This window comes from Netta rufina (assembly GCF_964035555.1).
Source record: "Netta rufina genome assembly, chromosome: 18".
NCBI lineage: Eukaryota > Metazoa > Chordata > Aves > Anseriformes > Anatidae > Netta > Netta rufina.
In genome coordinates, this window is record NC_140142.1 from 10,209,924 (window position 1) to 10,229,558 (window position 19,635).

Here is a 19,635-nt window from a genome sequence, read left to right on the forward strand (position 1 = left end):
GGGCTATTCCATGAGTCTCTGACTCTGAAGAAGTCCAGCTATCTGTGCCGGCTATCCATGGCCAAGGAACCACTTGTGTGGGAGGCAGTCAGTGGCAGTGCCCCCCACCAGCTGGCTCTGCCTTCCCAGCCTGACCAGCACGGCCTTGCAGAGTGCCCCCACTGCTCCACACACCACAGCCCCCTTGCTCTGCAGAGCAGCACCACCACCTGGGGGGTTGTGGGCAGCATGGGCAGGGGCTGCAGGAATGGCTGCTCAGGCCATCGTCTGCAAACTTACTGAGGGTACACTCAATCCCCTCATCTAGGTCATTAGTAAAGGTATTAAACAAGATAGGCCCCAGTACCAACCCCTGGGCGATGCCACTTGTAAAGGGACACCAACTGGACTTAACTCCATTAACCACAACACACTGGGCATGGCCCTCCAGCCAGTTCTTCACCCAGAGAAGACTATACACAGCCATGAGAGATGACCCAAAGGGATTAAATAGATGCTCCAATAGGTGTTCCAGCCCACCATCCCACTACCAAAAGCACCTCCCAGCCTGCAGCAGAGGAGCCTGCTGGGGAAGAGCTGGAAGGCTGTGGGGACCCACCAGCAGGAGCTGGTGCCAAGTCCTGCCCAAGGGTCCAAGACATCTCCCTGTTCAGCTCTTTTACCTGATCTTTCCCTGCCTGTGGGTGCTGGGCAGGCATCCTTAGGCTCCATGGGGGCCCAAGGCAGCAGAGGGTGGGCACTGCCAGTGAGTGTCTTCTGGGCCTTCCCAAAGATCCACTTTGTCTGGAAACTGTCTGTGGCTGGCAGGACAGAAATGTCTCTGTCAGTAGGAATAGTGTCCAGAGACCAGGGGCTCTGTCAGCCCCAAAGCCAGACCCTGATCCTGCTGGCTCTAAGATGTGTCCCTTCCCAACCGCTGCATCTTTGAGCTCTTCTCCCCTCCATCAGCCTCAGGGAGACACCCTGACACCTGGGCAGGGAAGCACTGGACGTGGGGCAAAGCCCCCAGAGGGTTTTAATATGAGGAAATACCAACAGACAGCATAAAAACAGGGGAATACCAAGAGGGCAAATACCCATGTGCGTCTGCTGACTGCTGGAAAAGGGAGACCATTCCCTGGCACTCACGGCTCTCCCAGTGGCACTGAGCTCTCCTTCCTCCCGGCTGCACCCAGCTGCTCAGCAGGGCTGGGCTCTGCTGGCCTGGGGCTCTGGAACTCTTGTGCAGGGGGCTGCGGTGTCACATCCTGGGTGTCCTCATGGGGACATGCCAGAGACACCTCTTCAACATCGTCATAGCCCGTGCTCCCCAGGAAAGGTGATGAGGTGTGTCCATCAGCTCCAGGGACCCCAGCACTTCTCTGGGAGCGCAGGCTTCCGCCTGTAAACATCAAGGCAGGCTGTTGTGGTGGGGCCTGTGGGGTGCCCCTCGGGGCTGTTTATCACCTTCCTCGTCTTCACCAGCCTGAGACATTTGTCCCATTCTCCCAGCCCCCACAAAATATCCCAGGACAGGTTCTCCATGGATGGTCAGGCTTTCAATATGGCATGGATTCTCCTAGGCCTGGGGTTGGCACCTAGGAAGTGGCAGTGCTGCATTGCCCTCTCACCTGTGACTGCATCCCTGCGCCCATCTCCTTCCTCTGGTGTCCTGGGCACTTCCCAGTCCCCCTGCCCAGGCACAGGATCCTCTCCAGGGTCAGAAACCTCCCCAGCATCATCATAGCCATCTGCTGGGTAACCTCCGGGCAGGACAGGGACATCTGAAAGGAGAGGGAAGGTGGTGGCAATGAGAAGAAATGTCCTGCAGAGCAGACGATGGGAGGGTGTGTGAGGACACAGGGCTGACATGCTGCTGGTGTCAGGGTCACAGCAGAGCCTTCATGCTTCCAGCTCTGTTGATAATACTCGGTGGCACTGCTGTTCATCTGGTCTGTCTGCAGGGAGGAGAAATGGAGCCCTTCCTCCCCTCACCACCTCTTATCCCTGGGTCTGGCCACAGACCATCCTCCTCCTCATGTGCCTGGGGTAGGGCTGCAGCTGGGTCAGGGACCCCTCTGAAAAGAAGCCTTCAGAGAGCTGCAGTGGGTGCTGTGGGATGAGCCCTGCTGCCCTGACTGGTGGTCAGCACTGCTGGGGATGGGCACCCACAGAGCTGGGGGTGCATGGGGAGGAGACCAGTTCCTTGGAAAGAGACAATTCTCAGAGGGACTCCAACAGCTGCCCTGGGAAAGCCCTTCACTTAGTCCTTGGTTCAGGGCCAGGCAGAGAGGAGCTATCCCCTCTGGGATGGGCAGAGCCGGTGTGGAGGAAACTCCTCTTTGGGGCTCAGCACCTGGATGCTCTCCCAAAATCCCCACAGCCCAGCGATTTTGGGCACCATGGGCAGGAGCTGCAGGACACAGCCCTGGTCTGGGGCAGGGAGAAAGGGCCCCGCAGATGTGCCTCCACAGGGACCTGCACCCACCTGAGAGACTGAACCTCGCCTGCTTCTCCCACGCCAGGCTGTAAGCGATCTCCTCGTACACGGCCTCAGCGAAGGGCTCCCCAGCTCTCCCGGACCCTGGGGACAGAGGCAGGGCTGGTCTGGGCATGGGCAGAGAGGGACAGGACCCCACTGGGCTCCCTCAGCCCCATTCCCTAGGCCAGCACAGGGCTGTCCCCACAGCACAGCCCCACTGTGTTGTGTTGGCACTGAGGCCACATCCCCAGGGAGGGCAGCATCCCCATGGAGATGGTCTGGGACAGCATCAGCCTCGCATTTGGAGACAGACTTTATGCCCCTTTGGTCCCCAGGTCATGTCCCAGTGCAGACCCTGCACCAATTTCCCCATTTCTCCTCCCCATGGAGCTGCTCCATCTCTGCCCCACACATCAATAGCACAGCCCGTGCCCTGTTGGGGGGTGGCTGACACCACAGTGATGGATCCTGCTGCCCCATGCTCCTCCTGCCAGAGCTGCCCAGAGCACCGCCAGCAGTACATCCTCCCCGTCTCACCCAGCCCAGCTCTCACATTTCTCTCCTCACCCCAGAACTGATGCCTCAGGCTCTGGGCTCTCTCCACCCCTTGATGTTGGTGCCCCATGGTCTGTCAGTCAGTGGGGCTGCACATGGGGCAGGAGGCAGCACACGGCTCTGTTTCTGTGCCCCAGAACACCAACACCCCCAGCACCCCCAGCCCTGCCAGGAGGCATCTGCCCCCCAGGACCACTGGGGAAGGACCCACCTCTGCGCCGAGCCCTGGCGCTTCGCACCTGCCCAGCCAGGAGGGCCAGGAGCAGGCAGAGGAGGGCCCCCAAGATGATGCAGAGGATGACAGGCACCGAGAGTCTCTCGCTGCTGGTGGTCGGACGGCCCCGTGGGGGATCTGCATGGGCAGGAACATGGCAGGGGCAGCATCAGACAAGGGAGAGGTTGGGGGCAGGACATGCCACTCCTGACCACACAAGGCAGCAGGGTCTGGGGGGGACAGGGCTGGGTAATGGGGCAGCTCCCACCCTGCTGGGTCCATCACAGACTTCTCCCAGCTGCTTCGGCTTTCTGGGAGTCTCACAGCCCAGCAAGGAGCCCCTTCCCCTGGCTGTGGGTCACAGCGTGAACATGGACAGACACAGCCCCAGGGGAAGGACAGCTTACCTGCTTGTGGGGGGGATGTTGCTGTCCTGGGTGCAGCTGCAGGGGAGCAGAGGAGATGGGCTGAGAGGCTGGGGTTGTGGCACCAGGCAGCCTCTCTGGCAAATGACCCCAAAATTTGCCACCTGAATTGTCCCTCCTTTGGGGCTAGGCAGGGTGGCAGGGACAGGGCCCAGCACCACTGCTCTGGGCTGCTCACAGGACAGTGCTGGCAGCCCAGGGGATGTGCTGGCACATCCAGCCCCACAGAGGCTGCTCCCCACCCAACACCAGCCTCCCACTCTGCAGGGACACCCTTGCTCAGGCCAGCACTGGGGCCATGCCAGGATCCAGCAGGGCAGACACCCAAGCCAGCTCCTTGCCAAGCCCCCAGCCATGTCTCCCAGCCCCACTGCTCACCTGAGCAATGCACAGCCGCATCTGCCTTATGCTGGCAGGCACCGCTGTCCCCTGGCTGGGCCCAGCAGTCCTGCAGAGACAGCTCCGTCCCCCTGCACTCCATCAGCCACATGGGGCCCGTCCCCTCTCCAGCAGCAGCCTGGCCCAGGGCATAGACCGCGGGGCCACAGCCCAGCTGCCTGCACGCCACCTCGGCGTCCCGCATGTCCCAGGCATTGTCACACAGCGTCCCCCAGGTGCCGCGGTGCCAGATCTCCACTCTGCCCGAGCAGCCATCCTTGCCTCCCACAGCGCGGATCTTCTCCCTGTCTGGGGAGGCAGCAATGTCCCACGGCACCAGGACAGCTGGGACAGCCCTGCCAGGTGAGGGGGGCACGCGCAGGGGCAGCTCCCTACCTGTGCAGCTGGTGGAGTTGGGGCATGCAGCCACCTGCGGCCTTTCTGTCCATGTCCCAAAGGAAAGAGAAGTTGGGCTGAAAAGGGTTGTTCTGAGGTCGTGCAGAAGAGAGCAGGGCTGACCTCTGCTCACACGTCCCCATGCTCCCTGGGTCAGGGCAGCAGCAGAACCCTGTTCACTCAGGGGACACACACGGCACTGCAGGGGGGAACCAAGTGCTCGGCCCCACAGGGTCCCTGGTTCACAGAGCAGCAGGAGGCTGTCCCAGGAGGGGGGACTCCTGAAAGCCCTGCATGGTCTCCTCTCAGACCTTGCCTGCAGTTGCCTCTGCATCCCCCAGGGAGCTGCTGGGAGCCCTGCTGTTGACTGCTGCTGGTGGACATGGGTGGCTCTGAGAGCTGAAGTCACCTTTGTGCCACCAGCAGCAACAGGGTCTAATGCAGGAAGCCAAAGCCCCTCTGGGTTCCTTCTCTGCATTTCACCATGCCCAGTGGGGAACAGGACCTGGTGCCTTGATGGCTCAGATTTACCATTGCAGGTGATGTTGGCCTCTTCTCGGCGGTCAGTACACGACTGCGGATGCCAAGAAGCAGAGGGACACTGCCAGAAGGAGCTGTTTCTCTTCCCACACTCCACGCGATCCAGCCACGCGGTGCCAGACAGCTCAGCATAGCTAGAATCTGTTTCCAGTTCCCCTTCATTCCCACAGCCCAGCTCCTTGCACACCAGTGACACCGTCTCGGTGGTCATGGAGTTGGAGCAAACGCTGCCCCACGTCCCGTTGTAGAAAACCTGCAGGCGCCCGGAGCAGCCATCGCTGTTCTCCAGCCTCAGGGCCATGAACTCTGGAAGGAGGAGAGGCCCCAGGGACATCCTTGGATGTCAGCCGCTGATGGCCTTGGCCCTACCTGGGTCTACCCTCGTGCCGGCCTCACTGGCCCCAGCTCCCAGCCCCACTCCCAGCACAGACCTGAGCAGATGACTCCCGCGTCCTCCTTGTGCCTGCAGTCGTGCTGCCCCCAGGCCTCGGCAGGGCAGTCCCAGAGAGCAGCTTCGGCCCCGGAGCAGTTGACGCCATCCAGCCAGATCTGCCCGGAGCCCTCCCCAAACCGAGCAGAGCCGGCTGCCTCCAGGGCCCCTCCGCAGCCCAGCTGGCGGCAAACGACGGCGGCGTCGGCCAGGTCCCAGGCGTCATCGCAGACGGTGCCCCAGCGCCCCTGGTAGTAGATCTCCACTCTCCCAGCACAGCGCCCGGCCCCGTCCACCAGCCGCACCCGCCGGCTCCCTGCAGCGGGGAGAACTGCGGCTGTCAGGGGCTGGCTGCCCTCCCAGCCTCATACCTGGGGGACGTGCAGCACCACTCACCCCGGCACACGACCCCCACGTCCTCCATGACCCCTGCTGCCGGTGTGCTCTCGGGCAGGGAGGTGTTGCAGAGGCTCAGGTTAGCCTCGTGCCCTGTACACCGCACCCCATGCAGCCCCACAGGTCCTGGTCCTCGCTCAGCCCTCACGGGGGTGTAGGCTGCCTCTGCCTCTCCGCACTGCAGCTGCCGGCACACCACGCTGGCCTCCTGCATGTCCCACTGCTCATCCAGGACTCTGCCCCACGTCCCGTGCTGGAAGACCTCCACGCACCCGTCACACCGGCTCCCTCCGCCCACCAGCCGCAGGGGCATGGGGTGAGTTAGGCCTAGTGAGAGGAGTAATTCAGCCAGGCACTGCCATGGGGTGCAAAGCTGTGGGTGGCCGTGTCACACACCAGGGGCAAATGGACTTTGCAGCACTGCCCAGCACTCACCTGAGCAAATGACAGCAGCAGCGTTCTCCTGGGAGCACGGTGAGGCCCCCAGGGCAGTCACCGGGCACTGCCCCAGGTGGGCTTCAGTCCCGTCACAGTGGAACGAGTCTCTCCAGACGGGGCCGGTTCCTCTCCCAAAATGCCCTCCTCCAGGAATGGACTCAGCAAAGCCACAGCCGAGGTGCCGACAGAGAACTTGGGCGTCCGAGAGGTCCCAGCGGGAGGCACAGAGGGTCCCCCATGTCCCCAGCACCTCCACCTCCACCCTGCCCTCACACGCTGTGCTGCCGTTCACCAGCCTGAACCCTGTGTACACAAGGACAAAGGATGGTGAGAGAGGCCACATTTGTGCTCTTGCTTCCACAGGAGCTGCAGGAGTGGCCAAAGAGACAGCGTGCCTTTCTCCTCCTGCAGCACTCTCATTTTAGGGCTGCAGACCACCACCTCTCCTCACATCTCCCCCACCCAGCACAGCCCAGTGCCCACACTGCTCTCCAGCTCCAACCACAGCCCCCATGGCCATCATCCCACTCCAAGTCCTTACGTGTGCAGGTGACATAAGTGCCATTGCTGTGGGTGCAGGCCTTGTCCTTGGGGGCCCCCCAGGGGCAGAAGAGGATGGTGGATTCATTCCCCACACACCGCAGCTCTCTGTCCCAGACAGGACCGGCCCCTTCTCCCAGCTGAGCTGCCCCATGGACAGACAGGGCTGTGCCACACTGCAGCTCCCTGCACACCACCTCAGCAGCTTTGGCACCAAAGTGGGAGTGACAGACAGCTTTCCACTGGTCCCTGTCGTGGACCTCCACACTTCCTGAGCAGGGGCTGTCCCCTCCGACCAGCCGGACAAATCCTGGAGCAACCAAGGAGACCTGTGAGTTCCCAGAGCCCTCTGGCACTTCTATGCCCACCTCCCACCTCAGCCCTAAGGTGGCCACATGCAGAGCCCCACAGCCAGCCCAGCAGGTCTCAGGGGCTGCTGATGGCACAAAGAGGTCAGGGCCCCCCTGCTGCTTCTCAGAAACCAGCCCAGCACCCATGTCCTCTTTTCCAAGCCCCCAGCCACAGGCACCGCTCAAACTGCTGCTGCCCAGAGTCCCTGGGCTGCCTGGCCCCAGACCCAGCACTGCAGCACCTGCAGCACATGGGCCCAGGGAAACAGGCCCAGGAACTCAGGGCTACTTCAACCTGCTCTGCCCCACAAGGCTCAGGCCAGTTAGAAGAAATCCTTGGAGCTGCCAAAAAGCCCCTTTTTCCCAGGGGCTGCTGGGGCTCTTGGGGAGCTGCTGTTACATGGGGCACATCTGGTGAGCAGGTTAAGGGGGGGGTGTCCTCAGGGAGGGATAGTGTGGTGCCAGGCATGCACGTCCCCAGCCACCAGACAGACAGAGGGCAGGAGAGCAGGCAGAGAGCAGCCCTGGGTTGACACAAGCTCCCGGTATGAGGGCAGGCACCGAGGAGAGCCAGGAGGTTCTGGCACAGCCCCTGGGGCACAAGGAAGACAGGAGACGCTGGGCTGCTGGTCAGCACAGCCTGGAGGGGCCGTGTCCCTGGGGGCTGGCTCTCATAGGGTGACCCTGGGACAGAAACAAGGTGCCACTTGCCACCCTGCTCCTCTGCACAAGCCCAGCGCTCCTGCCCTCTGAGCAGCCCCTCTGCTTTGGCTGAGGTTCTCTTGTCTGCTGGGGGTACAACCCCAAAAGTCCTGGGCCATTGCACGCCCTTCCCTGAGGCTGCTGGTGGCTGGGGGAGCTGCTCTAGATTCCCCTGGCATAGGGACCAGCCTGCCAGACAGGGCCTGGTTGGATGGGAGGAGAAAGTTGGGAACCAGGCAACACAGTGGGAAAGGGTGGGGGCTTTCCTCTCCGAGCACCAGGAACCTCCCCAGGGTTGGCTGCTCCAACTGCAGGACCGAGCTGGTTCTGGTCAGCTGGGCTGGGCTCTCACTGGGCTTTCACCAGGGAGAGGGAACACCAGCAGTGACAGGGCCAGCTCTGCAATGCGGATGGCCATAGTCTGGCATTCACTTGTTGCATGCTGAAGACATAGCCAGGTCCCTCCTCCTGCACAATACCCAAAAGGTGGGGAAGTAACTGAGCCCTTACCTGAACATATCACTCCAGCATCCACGTTGTGTGAACAGATGGATTCAGACCATCTTTTATGTGTGCAGTCAGAAAGGGCATATTCATTGCCAGAACAGAAAACATCTATCATCGAAAGCGGGCCAGATCCTGGTCCAAAGTATGAATACTGAGGAGCTTCAAGGGCAACACCACAGCCCAGCTGCCTACAAACCACTGCAGCATCATTCTTGTCCCACGAATGACCACACACGGTCCCCCACTCGTCATGGAGTTTCACCTCCACTCTCCCAGCACAGCGACTGCCGCCATCTGCCAGCCTCACCTCCGCAGCCCCTTCAAAGAGCAACACAGGAAGGGTCAGGAGAGCTTTGAGCCCCACAATGTGGGTCTGTGAGTGCCTCCTGCCCAGGCAGAATCACAGGCCCCAGGGTGGGAGCCCTGTCCCCATGTGCTCTCCCTGGGGTGGTGGTGGGGTCCTTCTTCTCCCCATGGGCTGTGCTGGGTTGGAGGTGCCCAGCTCCAGCACTCCAGGGCTATTCGCTGCCCCACAGTTTTTATAACCCCCTCCTGCTATCCCGGTGGCAATCTGCCCCTGCCTGTAACTTCTGCCTCTCATTTCAGTGGTACCTGAAAACAACCCCACTCCCAGAGGGATCCCAATGACCCTGTTGCTGCCTACTGGTCCCAGGCTGTTTAAGAAAGCAGCTGCCACTTACCTCTGCATGGATGCACCCAGAGGAGCAGCCACAGCACCCAAGGGGACAGGAGCCCCTCTGTCCCCATCCTGAGGCTCCTGTCCTGACAGCAAGGCCCTGCTGCTGGAGCTCCTGGGGACCCACGGGGCAATGGCAATGATGGGAGGGCAATATATCTGTGCAGATGCTGTCCCAGCTGCAGGAGGAGCCAATCGAAGCAGCAGGCACCTTTTTAGAAGTTATCGGCACTTATCTCCCCTCTGACGCAGCCCAGCTCTCCAATGAACTTCTCCAGCGCTCTTCATGACCATATATGAGGGACGGCTCCGCTGCAGGTCTCACGTCACTGCGGTGGGACATCATCGTGGGGTAGGGCTGGGTGTGGGGGCAGATGGCTCTGACACCCCTTGCAGCCTGCTGTGGGAACACGGAGCATCTCCTAAGCTGTAGCAGCCAAGAGCCCAAGGTGCGATTGTCCGGCCGTCCCTGTGCCATGGGATCCAGGGGACTGGTCCTGCAGCGGGGCTGTGTCAGGCTGGGAAGGGACCAGCCCCTGCCCCTGCTACAGCCCCCGCTGTGCTGGCAGCAGCAGCTGGGAAAGGCCCTTGGGCAGGGCCAGAGCCCCATTATGGGGGTGCTAGCTGTCCCGTCCCTCCCCAGGGAGCCTCCTGTGGGGTCCCGGCAGCAGCCAGAGCTGGTCCAGGGCCTGCCCTGGCAGCAGAGCTGCAGCCCAGAGCCTCAGGCGTCTCCCTGGCTCTCAGCGTGTCACCCAGGGGCCGTTATTCCCCGCGGCGGGTCGGGAGCTGGAGCCTGCCTGCCACTGCAGGTGCACAAACCGCAGCCCACGTGACATGGCGCCCGGGCAGGAAGACGGTGGTTTCCTCCTGGCCCCGTGCCCAGGCATGGCCCTGCGGTGCCTCCCAGCCTCCTCACAGCTCCAAGCCTGGCACAGTCCAAGATGTGTTTGGACAATGCTCTCAGACGTATAATTTTCTCTCTCTCTCTGTATATATACACACACATATATATACATTTTATGTTGTAAATAAAATACAAATTTTTATAAACATATACAAAATATATATTTTACTTACACATTACTATATTATTTGATTATATGTTTCATTAGATTACATATTAATATTATATATTATATATTATATATTATATATATTTCATATTATACATTATATTATGTATATTGCCAATATTATAGATTATATTATATTATATTATTATATTATTATTTTATATATCTTTATTTTACATATAGTATTCTAGTATATTATATCATATTATGTTATATTATACAGTATATTATATAACATTTATTTTATTTTATATTATTTTATTTTATTTTATTTTATTTTATTACATTACATTACATTACATTACATTACATTACATTACATTAATTTGGTATATATTATATATATAGTTTATTATATATATTATATTTTCAAATATTTTTAATATATATTTATATTTTTTATAGTTTTTTGGATAAATAAATAAGATATTTTTTTGTCCCGTGGCTGGAGTTGGACTCACTGATCTTTGATTCTTTCCAACGTGGGATATTTCATTATTCTCTCCAACTCAGCTCCAGGTGATGCCATAGCATCTTCACCTGCCATGGGCCTGCTCCTGGCCTATATTCAGACAGCAATGACCTCACAAACACCTACACAAGTTCTTGGCATGTTCCAGCCCTGCCAGCTCCTCAGGCACCAGTGACCTCACAGGTACCTGTACAATCCATGGGCCTTGCCCTGACCTATCAGCTAATTGATCACCAGTGACCTCCCCACAGACCCACACAAGCCATGTGCTTATTCCTGGCCTCCTGGCTTCTCAGGCACCAGGGTCCTCCCAGCATCTAGCACAGGCCATGTTTGCTCTCAGCCAGTTAGTTACACAGGCACCACTGGCATCCAAATGACATCCATAGGCCAGGGGACTGCTCGTGGCCTATCAACTCCTCCGTTGACCATGACCTCAGAAGCACATGTTGCCTAATGGAAGGTGTCCCTGCCTGTAGCAGAGGGATGTGGACTAGATGGTCACTAGGGTTCTTACAACCCAAACCATTCTATGACTGTGATTCTCTGATATCCTTGCATCTGATGCATACTCGCCATGGAAGTAGTCAGGCTCCAGTGACCTCCCAAGAACTTATACAGCCATGCACCTGCTCCTGCCCTGTCAGCTACTCAGCCAAGAGTGGTATCACAAGTACATTCCCCAGGCATGGGTCTCCTTCCTGCCTGTCATCTTCTCAGGCTCCGGTGACCTCACAAGCTCTTATGAGAGCTGTGGGCCTGCTGCTGGTCTGTCAGCTTCACAGACACCCCTGACCTGAGCACCACATAGACACCTGTTTGGTTTCTGTTCCCAATGAAGTAGTGTGATGCACCAGTAGACAGGTGCCTGGGGTTTCTGTTGTATTTCAGGAATAATCAAGCATGGGGTGCCATCGCTGACATGACATCATAAGCTCCCAAAGACCCACACAAGCCATATGCTTATTCCTGGCCTACTGGCTTCTCAGGCATCACGGTCCTCACAGCGCCTAGCACAGGCCACCCTTGCTCTCAGCCAGCCAGCTACTCAGGCACCACTGTTATCACAGGAATATTCACCTGCCATGGGCCTGCTCGTGGCCTATCCGATCTTCAGCTGACAGTGACCTCATAAGCACAGATGATCTATTGGAAGATGTCAGAGTCCCTGTCCATGATGGGCGGTGGCTGCTCATGTTCAGCTGGCTGTTGACCAACATCCCCAGGTGCTTTTCTTCTGGACAGCTTTCCAGCCACTCTTCCCCAAGCCTATGCTACTGCATGGGATTGTTATGATCCAAGTGCAGAAGCATTGTTGAATGTCATGTGATTGGACTCAGTCCATCAATCTAGCTTTTCCACATCCCTCTGCAAAGCTTTCCTACCCTCAAGCAGATCAACTGTCCCACCTAACTTCTTGTCATCTGCAGATATACTGAGGGTGTACTTGATCCTCTCATTCGGATCGTAGATCTAAATATTAAATAGAACTGGACCCAATCCCAAGCCCTGGGGAATGTCACTGATGACTAAGCTGAACATCTGGTCAACTGACACCAACTGGACTGAACTCCCTTCACTCCCTCCCTCTTTGAGCATGGCCATTTAGAAAGTTTTTCAACCAGCAAACTGTACACTTGTCCAAGCCATGAGCGGCCAGATGGGTTGTCATTCTGCAGGGCTACTTCTGGTGAGGCTGAGTGAATACTAAGATTTATGCTTTTTCTAATGTCCTGTTCTCAGTCCTTTCAAACCAACTAAGCATGAATCTGGTGCTTGTGATGAGCTGGTGCTCAGGTCATGTTCCAGTTACTTGCTATATCATGTATCATTGTCCCTGAGTTTGTACAGCACTGGCATTCTCGCACTCCCTTGTATCTCTGTTTGCTTGAGTCTGCGGTGTCAATGGTAGTTCAGGAAGACTGGGAGGGGAGTGGCTTCAGGGGAAGCACGAGGTTGCTTCTGTCACAGTGGGACTTTGGTCTGCCTGCACAGTTCAGTGGCTCAAGCTGTGACACAGCCAGGAGTTCCACACTTCAAGGGAATCCCAAAGGTAGTTCCTTCCTGAAGGGCGATGCCATCCTGAGTCCTGTCCTTGCCTGTGCAGCATCTATCAAAGGGTCAATATATGTTTGTCCTCAGAAGAAAGGCCCCATCACAATGGGCTGCCTAGAGCTGGGCTCCTCTCCACAGTTCTGACCTGGAGTCTTCTCCTGCAGGGCCTCTCCCTGGACTGCATCCTCCTTCAGGCCACATTCACCTGCTCCCACATGGGGTCTTCCATCAGCTGCCATGTGGAGATCTGCTCCAACATGGTGCACCATGGGCTGCAGGGAAACTTCTGCTCTGCCACCTGGAGCACTTCCACACCCTATTTCTTCATTGACCTTGGTGTCTGCAGGGTTGTTTCTCTCAGCTTCATGAGGCCAAACTGCTTCAGTTAAGTGACTAAACCAAAAGAATGCAGGATTTGGGGATTAGGTGTTCAGGTTAGGCTTTAGGGATTAGATCTTGCCTTCCAGGGTTAGTGGTTGGGCAGAGTATTAGAGGGAGGTCTGTGTTTACTGCGTTGGCTTCTAGTCTGTGTCTAGTGTAGAGACTATGTTATGTTACGTTGGGATTTTCTTCAGGGCTCTGTTGAGGAGTCATGTTAAGGCTGGAATTCAATGCTAGGGATGAAAGGCTGAAGAATAGGGTGAGAAAAAAAAAATAGAAACAAATAAAAAGTTTTCTGGGTCTGTATACAGTTAACATTAAGAACACAGGCAGTTTATTCCTTCTGAAAAACTTCCCTTCATCATGTTATAAATGGCTCAGGATTCAAATTAGGATTAAATAAAAAAAAAATAGGATTTATTAAAAGAATATAAAGTAATAGAGGTAAGAAAACAACGCTGGGTGCACTGGGAGTGTCCGCTCCACCAGGACGCACACCAGTTACATCAAGCAGCTGATTTTTATGCTCCTAGACTAATACATATTCATTACTACTTCTAAAAAAATAAATTATTATAATTAGCTTCCGGGGTCCAGTCCCTCCTACTGGAGCATGCGCATCAGTCCCCTGGGGGTCTCTAGGGGTCTTTCATGCTGAAGGCTCGTAGTCTTCCTCTCCCCTTTGTATTCACTTGACACCATACCAAATTTATAGAACATTTTATGCAGGTCTTGTCTCCCAGCCATCCTTCAGCTTCTTTTTCCTTCCTCTTAATCTCTTGGCCCCCCTAACCAGATCCGCATAGTATCCCATAACAGTCACTAGTTATTATCAGTTGTTCTGAAACTCACAGACATCAAACACAAACAGCTTTCTTATTGACGCTTCACGAGTAATTAAAACATTCTTCCCCAGCCATTCACAGACACATCTATAGCAGTGTTAAGTTAATCTCGAAGAAGACAGGAAAAAAAAGGCTGTAAATGTTAGAAATAGAAGTCCGGAATAACAAAAGCAAACAGGTTCATAAATTTAAGGAGTATTTTCTGAAGACTTGATAAATTGACTAGAATGAGGGGGAGACTGGGACACAATGCATCTGTGGTTCAAGAATTAAATTGCCAGTGCAGGGCCCAGAGGCAGACAGGATTCAAACAGAGTTGTTCTTTATGGACACGAATTGTTAAAACATTCCTCACAATCACTTTCCACATGGCTTCCTTCAGCTCCTGATTCCTCATGCTGTAGATGAGGGGGTTCAATGCTGGAGGCACCACCGAGTACAGAACTGCCAGAAAAAGATTCAGGGAGGAGGAGGACATAGAGGGGGGTTTCAGGTAGGCAAAAAAGGCAGTGTTGAGAAACAGGGAGGCAACAGCCAGGTGAGGGAGGCATGTGGAAAAGGCTTTGGGTCGTCCCTGCTGTGAGGGGATCCTCAGCATGGCCCTGAAGATCTGCACGTAAGAAAGCACAAGGAAAACAAAACACCCAAAGGCTCAACACACACTAGGCACAAGAAGCCCAACTTCTCTGAGGTAGGCATTTGAGCAGGAGATCTTGAGGATCTGGGGAATTTCACAGAAGAACTGGTCCAAGGCATTGCCTTGGCAGAGGGGGAAGGAAAAGCTATTGGCAGTGTGCAACACAGCATAGAGAAAGCCACTGCCCCAGGCAGCCATGTACACACGATTTCTGCTGTCCATTATTGTCCCGTAGTTTCAGCTGAGTCAAACCAGGCATCTCATATTTTGTTTGCAGTTCAGAGGCTAGAAGGGGGCTTAGCTGCCTCCCCGTGCCTCACAGAATCCCACTGGAGTTGGGATTCCTCTTGCCTTGGTTCAGGTGGGCACAAACCAGGCAGCATGTAAGCTGCTTGTCTCAGCTCTCAGCACTTTGAATGGAGAAAGAGACCAAGAGGGAGCTGTTCAGAGGCAGACACCAGGTGATATTGGAGGTGGCAGAGTGACATCTGAGTGATATTTGAAGTGCCTAATTCTTCTGGGCCATAAACAGAGATTTTATTATTGCATGTACAATATAATATAAATGTAGCCATTGCTCAATAGCAATGAATAAATAAAATAAAAATAAAATAATAAATAAATAAATAAAAGAAATAAAAAAGAAATAAAAGAAATAAAAGGCATGCTGTGACCTGGTTGCCATCACTGGAACGTGGTGGGACCACTCCCATGACCGGAGTGCTGCAATGAATGGTTATGGGCTCTTCAGAAGAGACAGACAGGACAGAAGGGGTGGTGGTGTGGCTCTCTATATTAGGGAGTGTTTTGATGTTGCAGAACTTCAATCTTGGAATGATATTGTTGAGTCCCTATGGGTCAGGGTCAGAGGGAAGGCCAACAAGGCAGGCATCCTGGTGGGGATATCTTATTGACCGCCAAACCAGGATGAGGAGACAGATGAGGCGTTCTACAAGCAGACTTCGAGCTGTTCAGGACACTGGTTGGCAGAGTGCCTTGGGAGGCAGTTCTGAAGGGCAGAGGGGTCCAGAAAGGTTGAGCACTCTTCAAGAAGGAAATCTTCAAGGCTCAGGAGCAGACTTTCCATCCCCACGTGCCCAAAGATGAGCCAGCATGGAAGAAGACTGGCCTGGCTGAACAGAGAGTTGTGGCTAGAGCTTAGGAAGAAAAAGAGGGTTTAGGACCTTTGGAAAAGAGGGTAGGCCACTCAGGAAGACTATAAGGATGTCATGAGGCTGTGTAGGGACAAAATTAGAAAGGCCAAAGCTCATCTGGCGCTCACTCTCACTACTGCTGTTAAAGATAACAAAATGTTTTTATACATACAGAAACACAAAAAGGAGGACTAAAGAGAATCTTCATCCTTTACTGGATACAGGAGGAAACTTAGCGACAAGAGGTGAAGAAAAGGCTGAGGTGCTTAATACCATCTTTGCCTCAGTCTTTAGCGGCAAGACCAGTTGTTCTCTGGGTACCCATCCTCCTGATTGGTGGAAGGGATGGGGAGCAGAATGTGGCCCTCATATTCCATGAGGACATGGTTGGAGACCTGCTACAGCACTTAGATGTACACAAGTCAGTATGGCTGGATGGGATCCACCTGAGGGATCCCAACCCTCATCCTCCAGTAGAGAGGTGGGCAGTAGTCTATTCTCCCACGTGCCCTTTTATAGGACAAGGGGTATGTCCTGGTTTCAGTTAGAACAGAATTAATTTTCTTCCTAGTAGCTGGTGGAATGCTGTGTTTTGGCTTAGGATGAGAAGAGTGCTGATAACACCCCAATGTTTTAATTGTTGCAGAGCAGTGCTTATACCAAGCCAAGGACATCTCAGCCTTTCGCTCTGTCCTGCCAACAGGCAGGCTGGGGGTGCAGTAAGAGCTGGGAGGGGACAGACCCAGGACAGGTGACCCGAACTAGCCAAAGGGGTATTCCATACCATTTGACGTCATGCTAAACAATATATAGGGGTGGCTAGCTGGGGGAGGGGGCCGGACTGCTCGGGGTTAAGCTGGGCATCGGTCAGCGGGTGGTGAGCAATTGCATTGTGCATCACTTGTTTGTACATATTATTAGTAGTAGTATTATTATCATCATTGTATTATTATTATTATTATTATTATTTTCCTGTCTTATTAAACTGTCTTTATCTCAACTCACGGGCTTCACTTTCCATTTCTCTCCCCCATCCCAGAGAGGGAGGGGGGAGGGTGAGCGAACGGCTGCGTGGTGTTTAGCTGCCAGCCAGGTTAAACCACGACAGGGTAATAGGCTAAACTTTTTCCAGAGGAGGTTTAGGTTGGATTTTGGTAAACACTTCTTTACGACGAAGGCAGGAGGAGCCTGGCCAGGAGAGATGTGAGATTTGGGGGAGGAAAGAGGAGCTTGGACAGCAGAAGCTAGCTATTTTGAAGAGGTAAGAATATTCAGGAAATGTTGATCCCACCATAAAGCTGACTTGAAGCAGCCATGTGAGGCCCTTACCCTATTTTAACCTCATACATTAATACCTAAATCTAAATGCCACTCCATACCCTGGCAGGAATCCACCGCTCTAGTTTTTGAACACAATATCCCCTGAAGCCAAAATTAGTCCATAACCCGTTTCCATTACCTTTCCTCTCTTGCTCACCCTCATCCCTGCCCTTAACAATACCACTAAAATGCTCTATTTATCCCTAGTCTTCTTGCAGACCTAAACAAAACCTTCAACCAAACAACTTGCCCATACCCTAACCACAGACCTGACACCACAAGCAGAACACCAAACCGTCCCACTAAACATCTGCTTAATCTCTCACCCAGAAAGGTTTGCCATAGTCCCTAATGCCATAACATGAACAACTAACTTCCAAAGCCTGTCTTCCTGTGCATTAACCTGCTCACCTTTAACCCTTTTCCTAACCCTTAACATAGGTTCTTGTTCTCTTGGGGCAGGTCAGGAACCGTGAGATTGCTGTGCAGTCACATGGCATTCAAAGATGAACGTGAGGGGCCATGGATTTGATCAGCTTGTAGGCCACAAGGAGGAGATGGGTGGGAATGCTCTGATGAGCTCAGCTCTACCTCAGGATCTCCCAAACCAGCAGGAGGAACTGGCCTGTGAAAGGAACTGTGAAGTCACTTCTGTCTCTGCAGTTGATAGGGCAGCAGCAGGAACGTGTCACAGAAAGGGACTGTGAGGTCACTTCTGTCTGAAGTATCTGAAAGGTTACACTTATACCTTGGATCTGTAGTTTTCAGCTGACATCTGACAGTGGTCCTGGAAGGCCAGCAGAAGGCACCTGGTTGGCATATTACTGTGGGATCCCCTCTGCCTACATACCCAGGAGGACCCAGACAGAAAGAAGGCCTGAATGTGGGTTGTCCTGTCCCTTCTGTTTGAGTACACAACTGGACAGCAGCAGGCACAAGGCTTGGCTGTGTCTAAACAAGAAGCTGCAAGGCCAGCAGCAGGCCCATGGCTTGGAAGATGCTCGTGAGGTGACTTCTTTCTGGTTGGCTGACAGGCCGCAAGAAGGCCAATGGGTTGGGAAGCCTACTTTAGGAGTGGTTTCCACCCAGGTGGAACTTTCTTTGGTAGTAGGAAAGAGCAGGAGAGAAAAACCTGCCAGAAAATGCACCTTGGAAGGTTGGCATTGGCCATGAAGAAGACAAAATGTCCCAAAAAAAGAGTTGTGCTGTGGTGCTAGAGGTCACCCAAAGAGTGTCTTTGATCAGACACTTTGATCAGTTTTGTGTTTCAAGGAACAGCTGGTGAGGGTTAATGAGACATTGGTGAAACCACGGAAATGCTAGGATGAGAGCAAGGTGGTGAACAGAGATGGGTGTCTGCAGATTTGAAGGAAATAGGGCAAAGTGTGGGGCAACATAGGAAAGTCTGGAGAGGACAAAGTGGTGGGCACTGGCAAGAAGAGAAGGCACCAGCAGCCTGACCACACTGCCCACCACACCCCACAAACCCCCAGAAAGAGCCCAGAGCCAGACACGGGAGTGCAGGAAATTCCCTTCTAGTGGCTGGAGTCAGGACCTGGCCCTTTTACTTCAGCACAACAAACCCAGACTTTTCTCAGCACAGTGCTTTGCCTATCTGTAATCATGGCCTCCAATTATCTGCCCTAACAAGTCCCTGAGGAGAATCTCTTGGTAACGGCCTTCAATGGGGCCCATTAATACTCCAAGTCACTTCAACTTTTCCTTCTGACTTTATGATCTCAAGTAGTTGCATCATTCTCCTCTCAGTACCTGATGTTCACAGACTGAGCACCAAAATCCACCATGGAACTCATTAAAAGGCAGAAACACCTAAGGAACCATATGCCTTCCATAGTTTTTTTCAAGTCTTCAAGACTTTGACAACTAATTCCTCGTAAGGGGGTGTCGAGAGGCAGGAGACCTTTTCTCCATTAACGCTAGTGACAGGACCTGCGGGAACGGGGTTAAGCTGAGGCAGGGGAAATTTAGGCTTGACATCAGGAGGGGGTTCTTCACAGAGAGGGTGGTTGCACACTGGAATAGGCTCCCCAGGGAAGTGGTCACTGCACCGAGCCTGTCTGAATTTAAGAAGAGATTGGACTGTGCACTTAGTCACATGGTCTGAACTTTTGGGTAGACCTGTGCGGTGTCAAGAGTTGGACTTGATGATCCTTAAGGGTCCCTTCCAGCTTAGGATATTCTATGATTCTATGATTCTATGATAATTGGGGAGCTTTCATAGTGTAGTTGAGGAGGAAGATTTCAAAAAGCACCTAGTACAAATCTTTTCTCTTTTGGAAGGATGAATATTGTTGCATTTCAGTATTGAGCATCTTTCTTCAATTGATATTAACCCAGGGCCTCCCCTATGGAGACGTCCATAGGGAGGAAAAGCAGAGTCTTGAGGTCTGACAGTGCATGGGCAACCTTGCTCCTCACCACTCCAACCCTGACATTTCTCCCATTGGCCACCTGGTGCTTGTATCACTTTCCCTTACACCACACTTCTACACTGAAGTCTGCAGCTGGATGTTACAGCCCCTTTGCACCAGCTCCCACCTGCTTTCCTTAGAGACCTGTCTACACACAGAAGGGTTTTTCCTTATTTTAAAACAATCAACAAGAAAACATGCAGCAATTTTCCAAACAGCAAAGCAAGCACCTCATCT

General features: G+C 53.8%; 1 protein-coding gene across 1 annotated transcript in view; it reads right to left on the reverse strand.

Moving 5' to 3' along the window:
- Window positions 1-950: 950 nt before the first annotated feature.
- LOC311216457 (antigen WC1.1-like) overlaps window positions 951-19,635 on the reverse strand; it is a gene marked incomplete at both ends in the record, with an annotated part of 568,360 nt that continues 549,675 nt past the window's right edge. The window contains 9 exons of the mRNA XM_084297994.1: window positions 951-970; window positions 1,611-1,763; window positions 2,468-2,563; window positions 3,228-3,368; window positions 4,034-4,474; window positions 4,961-5,275; window positions 5,401-5,715; window positions 5,796-6,122; window positions 6,231-6,541. Coding sequence (XP_084154120.1) covers window positions 951-970; window positions 1,611-1,763; window positions 2,468-2,563; window positions 3,228-3,368; window positions 4,034-4,474; window positions 4,961-5,275; window positions 5,401-5,715; window positions 5,796-6,122; window positions 6,231-6,541 — 2,119 coding nt within the window. The remainder of the gene's footprint in view (window positions 971-1,610; window positions 1,764-2,467; window positions 2,564-3,227; window positions 3,369-4,033; window positions 4,475-4,960; window positions 5,276-5,400; window positions 5,716-5,795; window positions 6,123-6,230; window positions 6,542-19,635) is intronic.